The following is a 20,806-nucleotide window of genomic DNA, read 5'->3' as shown; positions in this document are numbered from 1 at the left end:
ACTGTCCCCATTAACATGGTCTCAGGGGACCATTTCCAGAGTTTGGTCCCAACAAGGTTGACATTTTGAAAAAAGTTTTGGAAAAGGCAACATCTGGGCTGGAATCATGTGGGTGTTACTTTGTATACTATCTAGGGTGTTAAAGCATGATTATTCTTCAAATATTTTGAGCATTTATTGAGACACTGTTGGCCCCCAAAAACTGAAGTGTTCTGTCACTGGCTATTGGACAACCAAAGTCTCCATTGGAGTCTCCATCTGATACGCATTTGCCTCCTTAATCCACATGTTCTGTCGAACCTGCTGGGGAATGCCTCATACCTCCCTGCCCTCAGAGGCCTCTTTAATGGCTGACTGAAGCAGATTAGCAAATCTGTGGAAGCAGGGGGGCTGGGGTTTAATAGATTTTGACAGAGGCAGGCTCAGGGTGTAAGAATTTCCTGCAGTTTCTTCATGGAATGAATCCACAATTTTCAGAGTTGTAAAGTCAAATCAATGCATGTTTACTGTATGCATGCATACTACAGGTACACATACAACACATAAGGGCTAAAAACTGAATTATACAGTCCCCTCTGAAACTATTGCCATGACAAATTAAAATTGCTTTTGCTGTAGGCTGAAGACATTTGGATTTGAGATCAAACAATGAATAAGCGAAGAAAGTATTTAGAATTTAGAATTCAGGGATTTGGAATTTCACCTTTTATTTATATATATATAGATGTGTTGAATGACATAGAACACAGACCACCCAGTTTTTAGGTGAGCAAAAATATTGGAACAGATGATTGACACGTGTTTCTTGTACCTAGGTATGTCCTGTTTGATTGATTTTTTAAACATTAAATTACTCTAAAAATCTACTCTTGGTTTTAGCCTCCAGTTTTAGACTGCATTTGTTGCTAAAAATGAAAAGCCAATATGAAAATCAGATCACTGTCTCTGGGAGAAAGCAAGCCATTTTGAAGCTGAGAAAAGAAGGAAAATCAGTCAGAGGCAATGCACAAACTTTCGGCATAGCCAATACAACAATTTGAAATGTCCTGAAAAAGAAAGAAACCCCTGGTGTACTGAGCAACAGACACTGAATGTACTGGAAAGGACAAAGTGTGGACAAAGAATGGATCTGCTCCTGATCCAAAACCTAGAAGTCATCTGTGAAACATGGTGGAGCTAGTGTCATGGCTTGGACTTGCATGGCTGCTTCTGGAACAGGCTCACTAATGTTCATTGATGATGTAACTCATGATGGTAGCAGCAGAATGAATTCAGAAGTTTACAGGAGCATTTTGTCTGTCCATTTACAAAGAAATTAATTGAGAGGAACTTTATCATGCAACAAGACAATGATCCAAAACACACTGCCAATTCAACAAAGGACTTTATCATGGGGAAAAGTGGAAGGTCAATCGCCGGACCTTAACCAAATTGCAAGTTGTTTGCTACATCACTGCATGCTATGCTGATATGATATTGTTTCATTTTCACTTTTTTTAAGTATATTGTGGGCAGCACAGTGGCACAGATGGTAGCATTGCTGGCTCAAGGCTATAGGGACCTCAGCTCAATTCATTCAGTTAATGTTTATGAGGAGTTTGGCTACAGTAAATTGCCCCTGTGTCTGAATGTGTGTGTGTGAATGGTGCCTTGTGATGGACTTATGTCCCATCCGGGGTGGTATTCCAATTACACATCCTGTGTTCCTGCAATAGGCTCTGGATCCACCACAACTCTAAAATGATGATAAAGTGATTCCTGAAGATGGATGATCAAGGTTCGGAGTATCGGTAGTACAATAATAAAGACCAACTGCAAGTGTCATAGTTATTCCAAATTATGGTGTGTTTGTTTCAAAAACCCACTGGATTTCGAGAACTGCATATCAAAATTTGTATTGTGTATACAAATACAAAAAAGTATTGTGATAATGATTTTTGGACTTATTTTCCACATTCACTTAATTTCATGAGACCACTAATGGGAGACGACAACAAAACGACAAGAGAACAGTGTCAAAATTCATCCTCTGGCTTCCCTATTTTAGTGCCCTTTCATGCAGGCACTGATATCCCATTCCCATATGGAGTTAATACCAACATCAGGAAACACTTAATATTCGTGCTGCTCTGTGCCTTTGGACCGTAAACCCTTCCCAGGTGCAAGCTTTGTGAATGATGTCTGGATTTGCCATGTGTGGTAGTAATACTTGAATCACAGAAGTTCAGTAACAGTGGGACAAGTAATCAGCAGGCAAGGAATCTGGAAAACTTTAGGATTGACTAAAGCAACATTTACTATTCCCACACAAAGCATGAGTGAGCTTAAATGAAATTATTGATATGGGGTTATTTTGTGTCTTAACTATTCAAATGAATAATGCGCCAACTGGCTGCATGGATCACCAACAATCACCACAGGGTACAGTGCTCACTCCCTTTCTCTTTACCCTGTGCACAGTGGACTGCAGGCATAATACCAGCAGCTGCCACATGCAGAAGTTCTCTGATGATAGTGTCATTGTTGGATGAGTATCAGAAGAGAACGATGAGGAATTCCGGGAGGTCATCGCTAACTTTGTCAACTGGTGTGAGTTAAATCACCATTGCCTCAACACCAGCAAGACAAAGGTGATGGCCGTTGACCTCCATAGGAGGCCACACTGGTCTACACGGTGAACATCCACCGTGAGTGTTGACATCGAGAGGGTGGAGACATACAAATTCCTGGGTGTTCACCTAAACAATAAACTGGACTGGTCCATAAACACAGATGTCCTGTATAAAAAGGGACAGTCATCTCCACCTGCTGAGAAGACCGAAGTCTTTCGGTGTGTGCAGGACTTGTTCTATGACACTGTGGTAGCATCTGCTATCTTCTATGCTGTAGTCTTCTGGGACGTCGGGAGCACAGAGAGGGACAGGAAACATCTTAACAAACTGGCTAAAAGGGCTAGCTCTGTCCTGGTCTGCCCTCTGGACAGCATAGAGGTAATAGGGGAGAGGAGGATGTTTGTTAAGCTGGAGTCAATCATGGGCAATTCCTCTCACTCCCCTGTATGAGACACTGGGGTCCCTGAGCAGCTCCTTCAGCAGCAGACTGCTGCACTGTCAGTGAAAGAAGGAGCGCTACTGCTGGTCCTTCATCCCTACAGTCAGACTCTTTAATGCAAAAAAACAACATAATGATATTATATGAACATTTATTCACTTATTACTATTTGTTGCTCAACCTCTACTGTTAACTGTGCAATAATCCATTCATCACTTATCTGTATATAAACGAGGTGTTACTCATCTGTATATATTCATATTTGTATTCATCTGTACATAAATTGTGGTGTTCATAGTGTATTTATTACCATTATTATAATTTTTACTACTATTATTCTTATCTCTGTGTGTGTGTGTGTATATATATATATATATATATATATATATATATATATATATATATATATATATATATATTTATATATATATATATATATATATATATATATATATATATATGTAGATATACACATACACAAACATACATACAAATATATACAATTTTTAAAATTCTAATCTGTTTTTTGTGTAATTGAGCTACTCTAATGAGGGAATTTCCCCAGTGTGGTATCAGTAAACTTTTAATCTTATCTTATCCTATCTTAATGCAGAAAGTGCCATAAGCCTCCTTTTCCTGAGATTACCAAAAGGCAGTTATTGTCTTTACGGCATTTGGCAGACACCATTATCCAGAGCAACTTACATTTCTCTCATTTTATTCAACTGAGTAGTTCAGGGTTAAGGGCCTTGCTCCAGGACCCAACAGTAGTAGTTCCTGGTCCTACGCTTCAGATCCACTGTGACCCTGACCAGGATAAAATAGTTACTGAAGATTGATAAATGAATGGATGAAAGAATAAAATTAGCCTTAATAAAAGAAAAGAAATGAACAGCATTGCAATAGGGAAACATGTGCATTTAATCATTAAATATAAGGGAAAGTATTCAACTACCAGATGTCATCTACCGGAAAGTAAATAGCGTCAGAGGACTTTCACAACCTGAAGCTCTTGTTGTGTCATTGGTATGTGTCTTTAGCAAATTAATCCACAGGCATGTGGCCATACCAGAATAGCATTATAATTACCTTAAACACACTGTACCACATATTACATCTGTGTTTACATATTTGAAGTGTGTCAATCAGGACAGTGTGCCGTCATTCCCCATAAATATATAGCAAGAGAAGAATGTCTTTCACTATAAAATAGTTTTGCTTTCTCATAAACATACACAGAACTGTGGTAGTCCATAAAAACTATTGTACAATACACTTTCTTATGAAATGGATATAAAGAATTGTATAATATGTGAAAGAAATAATAAAAGAAAGTTATAATATGAGAGTGTGCGTGTGCATGTGCGTGTGTGTGTGTGTCCTGCAATGTGTTGGCACCCCGTCCTGGGTGTCCGACCAGGTGCCCCGAGTTTCTGGGATAGGCTGCAGGTTCCCCGCGACCCTGTGTAGGATAGACGGTACAGAAAATGGACATATGGATGGAGTTATAATATATACCAGGTGCCCATGGTGCATTTCAACATGACATTTTGATTTATTGAGACTGTTTCCATTTCCTTTGAGGATTATACTACAAAGATTCTTCTTCTTCTTCTTCTACTAGATGGATGAGTTAACTAAATTTGCAAGTATGCAAATATAATGCTGAGTATTAAGCCAGCTAAGTTAAGGCTGTTTATCTTTGAATCTAGCTTCATGCTCATTATATATAGTTAAGCACTCACAACTCAGGATTATCCCACAGGGCCAGTATGCACTGCTCTCAGGCTGACTGCATAGCGGCAATGTGTACCTTTGACCCCTAAAAGAGCACCATAGGATTCCCAACACAAAACACATGTCATAACATTCAGATGTCAGCACACTTGTACATACAAACAGTATGTTTGTGAATTTTCCATTGAAGTAATACTAAAGCTATTTGACTTGTTTAGGTTTTCTCCTTTCATTAATGGAAAGTTGATAAATAGTCCACAAAATGAAATGTTCATGTTTACTTTCATTTATTTCAATATAAAGCCAGCACAACCTTAAAAGCAGTACATTTTACCCTACTTCATTTATATAATGATTTATTTACAGTATATCACCATTAAACCAATCTGCCATACCAGTATTTGCAGCAGGCACTTGGTTCACTAAGTAGCAAATGATTTATAAAGATGGTAAAATAAGGTCTTCAAAATATTTCCTCAACTCACAGCTGTATTTAACCAAAGAGTTTCCCATTGCTGTTCAATCAAGCATATACATTCCCTTCTGAACTGGGTATACACTTCCTCCCGGCCCATGTGGTAATCATTATGATCCCATCAAAATCACTTCATTCTTTTCCCAAAACATAAAAAAGCAAACAATAGATCAGAAACATGTGAGCAACAAAAGGGCGGAAAATCCACTGTAAGACCATTGATAATCAAACACATACAGTATACAATGAAACCGAGTTTAATAAGCCTTAAAGCCTGGTGCTTGTGGTTTGAGGTATAGGGCGCCCTCTGGTTCTCACACGTGGGAGAGCCAAGAGAATCTGTAATTTGTGCTTTTTTCTCCTGCAGAACATGAGGTAAAACGATCTTACTGAAAATACTCCCATAGATGTCAGTTTTTATAGCAAATTCTTTCTATCTATATATTTCAACCATTAAACTACATGTTTATACTGTTACTATCAGAATAGCATATTATTCAGTAACTTGAACAGTCCATGAAACTAATAGGAATGTAAGCCTGGATTCACCGATGGGTCGATTAATGAGTTAAACTGCCTTTCATATTAACACTTGTTAAGGAGAGTAAATCTGAATGAGTGCATTTTCTTTCAAACCTCCTCTGACAGACACATCCTCTGGCTTCTGTTGCTGCATGTTTCGTTATATGACTAAATGGTCCTGTGTTCATGTATTGGAAGAGCAAACGAGAGCAAGATGAGTCAAATCTCATGTCTGCCGAGCACAGAGTAACACCTACCACTTTCAACCAGCCTGTGTGTGGCTTGGCTTTACACACAGGACCAACCGCAAACCTTCCACACAGCGCTCCATCGCAGCCAGCCAGAGGAAAATGAAACGCTCAACTAACCTGCATGTATCCAACAAACAGGAAGCTCTGCTGTATGTTGCATATGCATTCTGCAACGTGCATGCAGAATTATACACAGTGTGTATATGGCAGGGATGTAAAGGATCTTATGGCACTGTGTGTGTGTGTGTGTGTGTGTGTGTGTGTGTGTGTGTGTGTGTGTCTTTTATTTATTAAATTTTTTTATTACGCATTTTGTTTTGGGGAGGTCTGATATGAAGTTTATGTGATGAGATGAGGATAAGTATGAGTAGTGGAAAATTAGGAGCACATGGCTACAGAGGGGTGCTGCAGAACCCTGGGTTTCATTTTTGCAAGCTTAATCAGCAGCGGCTTAATCATTCACATGTTGTTCCTCAGCAAGACACTCTCTGTGTCAGTCTTAGTCCAAGAACTGCTGTTTATGCTGTTGAGCGGAGATTTTCATTGCACAATGTTACTTGAAGATTTTCTGCACAATGTGCATACCACCAAAAGAACCTAAAAAAATATTTTTCTGACAGATTCCTGTCTAGAATCATATTATAAAAATACAAAACCATGCCTCCTTGTGTAGCTCATGAATGTAGATAAATGGAGAGGTTCAAATGTACATGCATTTGATATAAATTACATACAAATAAATAAATAAACATTTTATTCCTCATCCGCATTTATTCCTTCTTAGTCACATTCCCTCCCAGTCGATGTTCAAGGAGAAAGCGCCCTCAAAAGCACTGCATGGTTAATTCCCTCCTGTTTTCATGGAAAAGAAGTTAGACTGCCAGACTGCTGTGCTCTGAGAGGAATGGCATGTGCTACCTTTTCACAACCACTTTGCATCAGACAGAACGTAATACTTTCAGGACTTAGTTGATATTTTCTAGAAATCATGTGTCCAGACAAGGTGAAAGAACAAAGAGCTCCAATTTTATAAGATGAATCACATTTTCTCTATATCAACTTTTTTTCCAACTCACATGGATTAATATGAATGAATGGCTACCAAAACTGCAAAATGTGTCATGAGTGCTGGGACTGACCCCAGAGAGGCACTGGATAAGAGTGCGCAGATTTCAAAATCACAAAGCCAGCACAGCTAATCTGAAGGTTCCCATGGTACATTGATGTCACTGCAACCCATTTCCATGTTCCAGCAATCACAAAGGCACTGTTTGTCTCACACTGAGCCCTGGTAGGTGTCTGAGTGCCCCTGGTGCCCCCTGCCACTAAAGGACCAGTTAACATCAGTGGATTTGTGTGACACATTTACAGGTTCCCAGTATCCCAGAACACAGATGCTAATAAAGGTTTTCCTTTCCATTGCATTGTGACTGCTTTTGAGATTTTTACAAGAGGCCTTGTCTCCTCTATTGGCTAATAGCATTTCCCACCCAGAGAAGTCCCACTTTAAATCATACCCCCACTTGCTACATAAACCCACTGCCCGATGCAGACCAGGAAGCCATCCAGCCTGCAACAGTCCACCCCACTGACAAGAGAGAATATCGGCCCCTACCATCTGTGCCCCTGGCCTGTGAACCACTGTGAATTTAAAAGACTGTAATGCCAAATACCAAGGACCTGCATGTTGGCATACTTCATGCTGTGGAGCCACTGCAGCGGAGCATGGTTCAAACAGAGGATGAAAACAGCGAACAGTTGTTTGAGGCCTACCCACTTTGGCCACACACTCCTTTTCAGTGGTGCTGTATTTTGACTGTTGCATGGAGACCTTCCAACACCTGGGACACAATGGTCCCAAGCTCTCAATACACCACATCAATTTGCAGCAAAAAATTATTAAAAAAAAAATCAGAGAACACTGCTCCAATCACTGGACCAGATCTGGTGCTCCATTTGTAGAAAGATTGCTCAAAGGGCTGGTGAGGTTCAAATAATTAGGCATAACTCTATGGTAATATTCCCTCAGCTCCATTAACTGTCTCACCTCCATCTTGTCACAGCAGTCTTATCAATATGGGGATGCACCTTCCCATGACCCAAGGGGAAGCCAAGAGAACATTCATCCACCTAACCAATCCAAACTTTACTTGGTTTGTCTGAAGGCCTATGGGACTCTGTAATACCTCATACTTGACTTCCTCACCCTGCCATGCAGTCCTACATCGTCCTTGCCACTTGGCAGCAATTTTGAGCTAGAGATAGAACAATTTGAGCAAAACTGCTGAGGGTGCCCCTATGAGGACAGACTGACCCACTTGAGCATGGGTCTTCTGATGGCTAGATGCTCCAGCTGGCCCTTGGGTGCCAGACTATGGGTTGCCATCTGAGCCAGTCCAGTGATAAAAGCCTGGACATGGAGCCGAACTCATTCTTTGGCTAGCCCTCAACCATATCCAGGTACAACCCAGCATCATCCTAGAGTGTTATCCTGACAAGGATGGGACCAAATGAGCATGATACATTGTTTCTCAAGCAGCTCCCTGGTCATGACACCAGTGTAACAATCTCAGAATGGATTGGAGTTCACTGTGGGGTTTCCCTTTGAGGACACTGCCTTGAAATGGGTATCCCTGAAAATGGCCTTTTTGCTACCAATCACCTTGGCTAAAGGACTTGGAGAGTTAAATCCTCTGGTGATAAGCTTGCCTTGCATGCTTTGTTAGCCACATGGCACTCAGGTGATCTCATGATTTTTGCCTAAGATCATATCATCAAATTTTGTGAACCAGTAAACTGATACGGCAGCCTTCACTGAAAGTGAGCCTGCAGAGCATCCACTAATGCATGTGATATATTCCTTACCATATTATTTAGACCAGATTGCAACCATCCGATTCTCAGACCAATTGTTTATCTACAATGGATTAAAGCCACAGGGGGCTCCCTTGTCTAAACAGAGGCTGGACCACTGGTTGGTGAACATCAGAATGGCCTAAAAATGTGTCCAGCCCCTACTTTGGCATGCCATTCTATGAGATGAGGAGCATACTCCTCAGTGATATTATTTAGAGGTGTGACACTCTGGAAAGTCTGTGCTGTTGCTACCTGTCACCATGGAACTGGATATTGAGAAGGTTCCAAGGATAGTGTATGATAGCAGCATTTACTGCAAATAATTTGTTACATCACTAATTTGTTACATGTGACTTTTTTTTTAATGGTTTCAGCATGCATGTGCACTCAAAACTGGGAAGTGGTGGCACGTTGATTAAGGTTTTGGATACTGATTGGAAGGGTATAAGTTCATATCCCAGCACTGCCAATCTGCCACTGTCCTTGAGTAAGACACTTAACTCTCATCTGTTCAGTTGTATCCTGTCTCAGTTGTAAGTTGCTTTGGAAAAAAGTGGCAGCCACTTTTATGATGAAAATGTAAATGCTTGACACACTGGTTTATCATTCCATCCATTCATCTATTTTCCATACCAATTATCCTACACAGGATCACAGGGTTGCCTGGAGCCTATCCCATGGGACTCACTGCACAATGCAGGGGACCAACCCATTGCAGGGCACAATCATATATATATATATATATATATATATATATATATATATATATATATATATATATATATATATATAATTATTATTATTTCAGCTCTATCATATACCAATTAAGTTATTTGAAGTGAGAATGTTGAGTTAGAATGTATTATAGCTTTTAGTTAGAATGTTAGAATGTTATGCTATCTTGCATAAACAATATGGTTATGAGAGAATGTGCATGAATGCTCAAAAATTTTCATATGCACAACACAGTTAACAACAACCCAATAACACAGTACTTAACATTGAACAGCTAAGGATTTCTCATAAGGTTTGCCATGTGCAGATTTTTTCATCTAGCTGCAAGTCTTCCTGATTGTGACATGACATATAAGAAGTTTTAGGCCTCTTCAAACCACAGTGAACAAATATTGTAGCTTTGGAGGGAAAGTATGAAATCTGTTTTGGACTACAGACACGAAACATTATAACTGAACTTTCCCACTTTGAATATATCACTGAAACTTGTTTCAGCTCTTCAGAAATATTGAATTTCTACAGATTGGATTTCTGTGTTTATGCCAGGAGAAATTATGTAAAGTTATGCAAAAAGTAAAATGAACCTTGAATGGTGACAATGTGTCTGATATGAAATAAATAGATGCATGGCATCATCCATAAACACATCCATAAAATAAAGTTTTATTATTTATTTATTATTGTTCACTACTATGGGTAAGGGGCACTCTGACCATTCTGGACATTTATGCCCAAAGTTCTGTTTCCTTTTCTTACTGAGTAGGATTTTACAGCTAACCCACACACACATGCACACATACACATAGAGGGTCTGTTTGGCTCCCCAGGTCCACTCCAGCTGTACTGTAGCCTTGTGTAAAACTACTGTGCATGAGTATGTGGGGGGAAGCAGGACACACACAGACTTTTTCTCTCCATTCCATTCTGCTCCAGTCATGGTTTTAGCCAATGACACCATTTGCAGAGTCCCAGCAGTCCCTTGCATTATATTCCTCCCAGGGATGGTGTAGAAAACTGAAATGGAAGTTTTACTGAGAAAGTTTTTCTGAATGTCTTTTCCATGCATGTATAGTAGCCTTGAACTTACCTTGATAATTTAACTGTATGTTGAGACAGAAACACCCACAAGACTCTTCCAATCAATGTGTGTGTACATTATGCCAATTTTCTTGCCTTTTGGAGGCCCTAAACAATTTGAGCAAACTTTGAATAAGGGCCCTTACCAGAATGACTACTTTTGTCACAGCAACCTCCTCAAGTGGGGGTGACATGGTGGCAGAATAAACAATCGTATTGATCTGTAGTATCTCCACAGGACAAACAAAACTAATATACTATTGCACAACTTTCACACTAGACAAAATCCCTCCTTCACATCAGATTTGTAGATTTTGAATAAGTATTTGATTAAGCGTTGGCAATCAGTTGCATATTATTAAAGAGTTTCTCGTTAATAAATTGGAATAGTTCATTATACCATAATACTGATTAAAGAACACAAATTCTGAGTGCGAAATGGTGTGCCATGAGTACACTGTTAACAAAAAGAAAATTAGCCTCTTTTTAAGAAATTTACCCTGGGTCTGCTGTGCTGTTGTGCTACTAAAAAAGTTTTATAAAAACAAAGAATACCAAAGACATAATTTTTTCCATTCTTCTCATCTCTTTTCCCTTATCTACTTTAAGCACTTAATTTCAAGAAATGTTCTATGTCCCCAACCACTACATTGAATAGTATGTCTATATAGTATACCATACATGGTATACGTGGAATGGTGTACCATAAATGGTGTGGTGTATTGTTTAGACATGTACACAATGTATGTAGTGTAGATTTAAGTCAGAGCCATGATGGAACACATGAACCCAAACAATTTTATTTTCTAGAACTATATGTGAATATATCCTCATAGGCCAACATTTATTAGGGGTTCCTTGGCAGCTGCAGGGCCCTAAGCAGCCACGTATGTCACTCATTAGTTAGAACAGGCTCTTGATAAAAATATTTGCTGAATGAAATGAAATATTGTGATTTGGCACATTCCTGGCAATCATGCTAAATGGCCATCTGTTACTAACCTCAGAATTTATTTGCATGCATTTCTGCATATAATGCAATAGTGTAAACAGCATCTATGAATAAACATTACATGACATCCTGTTAATATGCATGCCAAGAGACCTCTGCAGAACAGGTGCATATCTTTTCCTGATGCCTTGCAATAAAGATTTATGGGGTAAATGCCCAGCATTTTCTTTTCTGCATTATTCTGTACCTTTTCAATTTCCATTTCTGTTAAATGTTGCTCAGTAGCCAGACTGCAACCATAGGCTACAAACAGAGGAACAGACAGAGGGTGGGAGGTTGAGGGGTATGTAAAAGAAATCCTGAAGGACTGGGGTTTTGGCCATGAAGCATTGACGAATTCTTCTGTGGCGAGGTAAACTCTGTGCAAACACCTTGCAGTATACTGTGTATGCGGCTGCAATAAGAAACCAGACAAACCTGTATCAGGGACTTTGCAGACTAAAACCCGTCAGCTGGAAAGAGAGGTATGGACATTCTTGCTACACGTGAACAAAATTATGATCTATTGTGCTTAGGCTGCTTCTCACACATCTGAAATGGAAAAAATGATGCAATGTTAGAGGAAAAATGGAACGCAGTTGCAGTCTTTTAGATTTAGATTAGGAATCAAACTATGCAAACAAAACTAATTAATGTTAAGGAATGCAAGCAAAATGGTACATAAGTGGGATTCTTTTTAAACATGGGTCACAAAAGAATTAAGGCAAGATCTGTCTGCATGGAAAAAGCTGATGAGACACAGGGAAAACAAGCTACAACTAATGCTATTTTCCTAATGGCATATGTGCAAGCTGCTATTTAATAAAACTATACTTCCCATGGTTTGTATGTTTCTAAAGGTGCATCCTGTGCACCCTGTAATAATAAACCATATCACGAGCACAGTGTGTCATTACATACTCTTTTTGTTTATCTTATTCAGGCCAACCCATGGACATCAGGCCGCTCCTCGTAATACTGTCTGTGTGTGGGCAAATGCAGGCCATGACTGTAGACACTGATTATGGTGGCTTGCCTCTGCAGATCGACCGATTTCTAGGTGAGCCCACTATTTTCACCCTCAGGAATCGAGTGGACTCCAGCTGGTCATGGATGGTGAGCAACCAGAACTGTTCTGTGAAATGTGACTGTGCAATTCAGTGGCCCACAGCTTTGTATTGTGACCACAAAGGCCTGGAGCAGTTTCCTGAAAGTCTTCCGTCCAGAACAAAATACCTTTTCCTTCAGGCTAACATGATCACTGGTTTTAACGCTAAAGCCTTTGTCAATACCACTAATTTACGCTGGCTCATTTTGGACCAAAACCAGCTTCTCAGTGAGAGGCTTGATGGTAGGTCGCTGGTCAATTTGACCCAATTAGTGAACCTTTTCATGAACCATAACAACTTGAGCGAGGTGCCAGCAGGGCTGCCTGGTGGACTCAAGCAGCTAAGACTGGCTTACAATCAAATTGAGAAAATTGGCCCTGGAGCTTTTGAGAACTTACAGAATCTAACACTGCTTCTGCTTCAAGGCAACCGTCTGAGAACTATTGGAGAAACTGACTTCAAAGGTATGGCCTTAAATTGAGAAAGAGTTTTCAGTGCACTGATTTGTAACTTGACGCTTCCCTTTTATTATCTAGGTCAAATCTCTAATATTTACTGTATCTTTAAAACATCCATTTGTATATTCAAAACTGAAATCCCCTGGAAACAGTGAATTACAACTCTCATAGTTATAATATGTAAACACAGGAATCATAGTGTTGTGAATGTTTGTCATGTTCATCACCAGGCCTTTCAATCCTAAACCTTTTGGACCTCAGTCAGAATGTCCTGGGCACTTTCCCCAAGCATCTGCCTCCATCTGTTCAGCAGCTATACCTCTCACACAACGCTCTGACAGGCATGGCTGAGGACAGCCTCCAAGGCTTTAAGAGACTCTGTTATTTGCGTCTACGCAACAACCAGCTGAAAAATGATGGCCTGGGCCCTGGTGTCTTCAACGTGACTTCGCTAGTGGAACTAGACCTCTCCTTCAACCAGCTAACTGAAATCCCAGTTGTTCCCACCACCCTGCAGTACCTTTACCTAGAGGTTAACCGTATCAGAGGTGAGATAATACAATGCAGGTCGCTGAATTACGGCTTTCAACTCATGGATATCAAAAATCCAGTATCTCAAACTATTAGAATAAAGAATTAGGGCTGCAACCAATAACCAATAAAATCGAAAATAACTACTGACAATTAAAATAATCGACAACGAATTTCATTATCGATTAGTTGGGTCTGTGATGTCACTGTGGATAACCCCCGTCAGTGACATCACTTCACAATAATGAAATAGTGAACGAATTGATTAATTGAAAAGATAATCAACAGATTAACCAATTATCAAAATAATCATTAGTTGCAGCTCTATAAAGAATTTATAATACAGAAATGTGGACCTGAGAAGAGCTCTAATCAGATAATTAACTCAAAACATGTGCAAAGGTTTCCTGAGGCTTTAATCTCTCAGTCTGGTTCAGTACACACAACCACAATCACGGGGAAGATGAAAGTAAATGTTGCATTTCATTTGGAAATCAAGGTCCCAGAGTCTGGAGGAAGAGTGGAGAGGCACAGAATCCAAGTTGCTTGAAGTCCAGTGTGAAGTTTCCACAGTCAGTGATGATTTGGGTTGCCATGTGATCTGCTGGTGTTGGTCCACTGTGTTTTCTCAAGCTGAGAGTCAATGCAGCGTCTACCAGGAGATTTTAGAGCACTTCATGCTTCCATCTGCTGACGAGCTTTATGGAGATGTTGATTTCCTTTTCCAGCAGGACTTGGTACCTGCCCACAGTGCCAAAACTACCTGACCTGAACCCCATAGAGAATCTATGAGAAACACCAGACCCAACAATACAGACGAGCTGAAGACCGCTATCAAAGCAACCTGGGCTTCCAGAACACCTCAGCAGTGACACAGGCTGGCTGACTGCTTCCCTGCCACGCCGGATTTATGCAGAAATTCATGAAAAATCAACATACTTTTCAGAAGGTCGACATTTCTGTATTATAAATTCTTTATTCTAATATTATGAGATACTGGATTTTTGATTTCCATGAGCTGTAAGCCGTAATCATCAAGATTAAAACAAAAAAGGCTTCAAATATTTCACTTCATGCACAATGAATCTAGAATACATGAAAGTTCCACTTTATGAATTAAATTACAGGAAAAAATTTACTTTTCCACGATATTCACATTTTTTGAGATGCACTTATAAATCCATACTAACATTTTAATAAACTTTCTTGACATTTTAAAATACTGAGATATTGTTTCAAGAAAAATGTCAATGTAAGTTCATACATTGAATATCAACATTCTGGCACAAGCATACATTACATAGCAATGTATTAAACTTTCAATGGAAAGCGCAGAATGAGATGTTCTGCTGCAAAGTATTTTAACTTCTACCACTACACTATTTGAACAAGATTAATAATTTTATTATTAATCTATTTTTAACACACTGGGCATTCTCCTTCTCGTTGCTACAAACACAATCAGGTTTGTAAGGCTTGTGCTAATGCAGCATGGTAATGCAGGTATTTTCAAAATGACGTCACTTTTTCAGCTGTAAATCCTTTAGGATACCGACAATACGGAGACTTTCCGTGTTTTGAAAATACCCGTGTTACTGTATCATGTTACCACGTGACTTGCAAGTCCGATTGTGTCTGCCAAATCTGTTTATTTTTCATAGGAACCCTACTGCACTTTCAGCATGCTTAAATGAAAACACTAATCCACTTTATCATAGTTAGCTGCAGGAAAAGAGGGACCACTGAGAACAAGAACAGCTGCCATAGACAATCCTCAACTTCTTCAATCCATCAACTGCAGTAATTCTCACTGGACCAAACAGGAACTTACTTTAATACAGTTCTTGAATTTAAAAATGCATTTATAGTAAAATTAATAAGCACGTTTTGAGAGTGGTCTTAACAGCTTAAAGAACTCTATTTTGCTACATGATTTATTAATCTAAATATACACTATACACTATTTTCTGAAGAAGTGTCTCTGATGTCATTGTTTTACACTGGCCAGAACCTGCACAGCCTACCAGTCTTGTGATGTTTGACGTCTAAAGCCTGTTGTAGTGTTTGCATGTTGGAAATCAGTAATGGGAAAAATCATGCTGTCATATACATGATGTAATCTCTGGCGACGTGACATCAACATTTAGACGGGACGAGACTATGAGAAATATTATGGAAAATGTGATAAGTATAAATGGAAAGAGAGAGTTTTTTTTTTTTTTTTTGCTGTGAGACACATGAGGTGAGGGAGAAACATCTGGAATCATCTGTGAACACTCCAGAAAGACTCAGTGCCAAAAGCACTTTCTGTTCTCCCCTCTCTCGACATTTCTCAGACTGAATTTGATTAGAAGAATTACCATTGCATAACATGCTATGATTTGACGCTTTGAACAAGGAAAAAAAAACCATGCGTTAACCATAGTTCACTATCAATATTTCTATACATATAGGACCATTATTAGGGAAGCTCTAATGTTGGACCTAATTTGGCCTGGTTTTGTATTGGACAGCTGTTTTAATATTAGAATAAAAAATGATTTATTTTTTTAGACATTATCCTAAAAACAGGAAAAAGACAGAACATTTTGAAGGGAAAACATTTGGAGCCACATATTCCTACTGGCAGGAGGAAAGAATGAGGGCTTATATTACTCAAAGATCTTCAGCAGAGATGACACAGAATACAATCATCAACAAGACCAAACATAGATTCAGTAACACTTTGGACACATGAATTGAATGTCTCAGACAGTCTCCTCACTTTAACAGACATCATCTTTCGGTGTCCAAAGAGAGCCCAGTACTGCAGGAATATGGCCCTTTCCATTATCTTTAATATAGCCTTCATATTGAATAGTAATACCAATACACATGTAACCCATTTCATTTAGACTGAAGAACTGAGCTCCTGTATAAGTGGGACATTTTCATGTGGTCCAGATGATGACAGCTTGGGAATGACTAGTATATATGGTTTTCCAACAACAGAGGATGATCATACTTAGGAAAACAACATTAGGAAGCATTGAATACATTTTATAGCAGAGCTTCCAATACCAATTTCAACACTGGAGATCCAATGGTCTTCACTGTTTAGTGTTTTTCCCCACATATTACTAAGTTTGTAATTTTTCATGAGCTTGGTCTGGTGGTGCTAAATTGAAACCCTCTACAAACTCTTCAAACCATATTATTATATATGAAAATGTTGCTAACTGTGTGATTTATTTGATTCTTTCTTTCCAGAATTTAACGTCAGCAGTCTCTGCAGGACAGTGGGTCTAATGTCATATTCACATATAAAGATATTGCGGCTGGATGGAAATAATATAGATTATCATCAGCTACCTCCTGACTGGGTGTACTGTCTCCGAATCCTTCAAAATATTTATATCTGACCTGTTCCAGCTACTTTTATATTGCCAGTTCCATCTTTGTGCAGACTGCACTATAACTGCTGCAAGACAGAACACCAAAATTTCATATAAGAATTTGAATATATGATATACATGATGCTTTTAGACTAGGAATGAAAGTAGTTCTTGTAAATGATTGCAACAATGTATATGTTTAGCGTTCACATAAATAATAAACATGATCTTTCTGTGACTTTTTTTCTGTTCAGCAATTTTGTCAGAAATGTGAAGAGCATTGCTAGGTTTCTGACCTAATTAAATCACATGTATAGCAGCTGGATCCTGCCGACAGGATCTGGCACCTCTGAAATATAGCACACCTGCGTTCCAGAACCGTTTTATGTGGATCCGGCACCAATGCAGTTGGATGGAAAGTCTCATGCAGCAATATTATCAACAGCATTTAAGCAATGTTAATGCTTAAATATTGCTAATAGCCAATCAATAGCCTCTTTCACATAACGCAATCATTTCAAGTTCAAAGTTCACCTGAATTTGTTGTCACGAAGTCATGTAGCATGTTTTGTAGTCTGTGTCATGGCGAAAATAAAGCGGTTATCATTACCAGCATTTTTAAGAACACAAAAAAAAATAGTGAAAAGGCAAGAGTCCAATAGAGCGAAGGACAGCAGGTCAGTGATGAAGCAGTTTGGAGACTGTTCCCATGACTATCAGTGACAGCACTAGCCTGACTGTGGAAGGTTTTAGAAGCACTTACGAGGCTAAACGCTGTCAATCTGCACATGGCTTTGTAAGTGAGATTGATTACCCGGAATTAAATACAGTTAATAGCCCATGTACAGTTATTCAGGCTTTTAGGGAGTACAGGGACTCAAACAGACAAAAAGTCCCAGAAGGACTGAGGCAGATGATGGCTGTGAATACCACAGTGATCTTGAGTGGAGCACGAGCAGGGTTTCTCCATAATGAATCTCATTTGTGACCCACAATTGTGGGATATTTTGTCTTAGGTAAGATGATTTTTTTCTTGATTATGTTGTGCAGTTAATGTTTATTGTAAGTAAGCTTACTGTATGAAATGTAGCTTTGTTTACAAAGTGCTTTGGGAAAATGTGTTTTGTAGCTAACTGAGGTGACAACACATAAACTGATAGAATGTACAATCCATAAATGTTTCCCTTTGTACTGAGAGTACTCACTGTTATTAAGTTAGTTATGCTATTATGTCTCTGTGCCAGTGTGATCAATTACATAGGCCTACCAATCAGCATTGAATATTGCTGGCTACATGAGTTACTGGAAAGCACTTTTACATGTCTGTAAGTTTGAGGACCGTGACCTTTAGCGTGCCTCCTGACCTGCCGGATCACTAACCTCTTATCATTCCAGGACCTGCAGATTTACAAATTAAGCACTGCATATAGGAAAAACCAAAAGGATGTGTCATGTCATGCTTTCTCCATCAAGCCTTAGCATGGAAAATCGAAAATAGATCCAAATTATACACACTTGTTCAATAAGTTGTCAAGTTGTCAAACTTCAAGAGCCAAGATAATATGGTGGTGCTCACGGTTGCTAGGACTTCAGGGTAAAACCAGCTCTTTGTCCATTCAGAACCAGGTAAAACACTAGCACAAGGGTTACTAAAAGCAGCCCAGTTCCAAACCTCAAAGTGTGACTAAACTCCAAAATCATGACTAATCTTGCCAAATATATTTACAGAGTAATGCTTTCCCCCCAGGCCTTGCCATGTAAAATCAATAATAGGCCCAAATTATACACACTTATTTTGTATAATAAGTTACCAAACATTGTACTCTAAAAGCCAGTATATCACAGTGGTGCCCAGGTTTGCCAACCAAAACCAATGCACTGGTCATTCAAAACTAGCACACAAACTAACACAAAGTTCAATAAAAGCAATCCAATTCCAAAATGTGAAATCTGACCCTCCAATACCATGTATTCAACTCATGAAATCATGACTAACTCCAAATATATTTACAGAATAATGTTTGTTGCCTCAGGCCTTGGCAAGTAAAATTTTAAATAGGTCCAAATTATACAATTTTGGTTTGTGAAATAAGTTTCCAAGTTATCATACTTTAAGATATTATGACAGTGCTCAGGGTTGACAGGTTTCAAGGCAAAACTAGCCCAAAGGCCATTCAAGAATTTTAAGAAAGGTCAGTAAAAGCAGTCTGATTCCAAAACTCAATATATAACTCTCCCAAAATTTATGATCAGATCCAAAATCACTGTACCATATACCATATTCAATACATTATTTCTGCTGCTACACCACTGTTTTATAATGTGTATTGAAATACTTCCCATTGACCTGACTGGTACTGTTTGGCACAGCTTCAATATAATTATTGACATAATTAATCAGATCTAATCTAATCTAATCACAGACATCTACTGGTAGGCTGTTGATAAAATGTGTATTATAAAAAGACATTTGAGCTCTATTTTGCTGGTGAGTTTGAAGCACTATAAAATGATTTTAGATTTGTCCTAAACAAATTGCTAGGACACATGAATAAATGACAATTCATTCCCATGTCAATGCTGATAACTGGGCCTTCCCTTCGAACCCACTGCCATTGTTGTAATTTATTACAGCTTCCAGTATTCGGAGTAACAATTGTAGCCTGTTTTCCTCACCCTTTAAAACTTTCTAATAAGTCATGGATTCAATAACATTCCATGGAACTGAGACAAACCCTTTACTTTTGGTTAGTGCCATAGAGACATTGTTTTTGCCTCTAAAGCACAATTCCAGAAACAGAGAGTGAGAGCACATCCCTGGACCCACTTTCACCAGAGGAACATAAACAAAACAGCTGAGAAACCAATTAAAGGAACCAATGCTTCCTCCACCGTTTCTTTACAATAACTGAAATGTAAAACACTGGTAGAAATCATAAGAATGATTGAGATTTCACACAAGCAGTTTGACTTTCATGAGTTTAATAAGAACTTATACTGTATAGAGCAGTGTATCTAAGCCCTTTCTTACATGATAAGATCATATAGGTCATTTTGGACATCAGTGTTGTTGCCAAGGCCACCATTTTCCCATGGAACTGTGTTGACCTGCTGCTACGGGTTCATTTTTAATATTGGGTTGAATGTTTTGCTTACATTGGATTTAATTATATAATCATTTTAAGCCAAACGTGAAGGCAATAGAAAAAAATACATAATTTCTTTTTTATTTTTTTGTTTTTTGGAATTGTAAAAATTGTAAATGATAAACTACCATATTGCTCTCGAGTGATAAATATTATCATTAAAAAAATTATAATATTTAATAATGATAATATCCATAATTGTGGACACTGTATGAAAGGGTTATAAATGGCTTATACTTATATTATATATTATATATAGATATATTTGGAAGTGGTAGTGGTGAGTTTCGAATTTAATACTGGGAGGAGAGAATTTCGATTTTTTAAATCGGACTTAGTTTTAAATTAACATTTGTCTGTTTTTTTCATGCATACCTGGCAACCCTGACTCTGTGGTACCTAAGACACCTACTCAAATAAACCTTAGAAAAAGGCACAAATGATACCAAGGTCAAGTGTGTCATGGGCATGTGTGATGCATTGATTCCGTTCA

The 20,806-nt window shown here is 38.6% G+C and overlaps 1 protein-coding gene across 1 annotated transcript; it reads left to right on the top strand.

The window, feature by feature from the left end:
• Window positions 1–11,974: 11,974 nt before the first annotated feature.
• zgc:113307 (uncharacterized protein LOC553753 homolog) lies at window positions 11,975–17,501 on the top strand. The gene is made up of 4 exons (XM_017496576.3): window positions 11,975–12,180; window positions 12,639–13,268; window positions 13,493–13,810; window positions 17,043–17,501. Exons 2-4 carry the CDS (start codon window positions 12,647–12,649, stop codon window positions 17,192–17,194), a joined length of 1,092 nt encoding a protein of 363 aa, XP_017352065.1. The 5' UTR covers window positions 11,975–12,180; window positions 12,639–12,646; the 3' UTR covers window positions 17,195–17,501.
• The last annotated feature ends 3,305 nt before the right edge of the window (window positions 17,502–20,806 follow it).

This window comes from Ictalurus punctatus, chromosome 21 (genome assembly GCF_001660625.3).
Source record: "Ictalurus punctatus breed USDA103 chromosome 21, Coco_2.0, whole genome shotgun sequence".
In the NCBI taxonomy this organism is placed as follows: Eukaryota; Metazoa; Chordata; class Actinopteri; order Siluriformes; family Ictaluridae; genus Ictalurus; species Ictalurus punctatus.
This window is presented reverse-complemented; position numbering and strand designations above follow the sequence as displayed.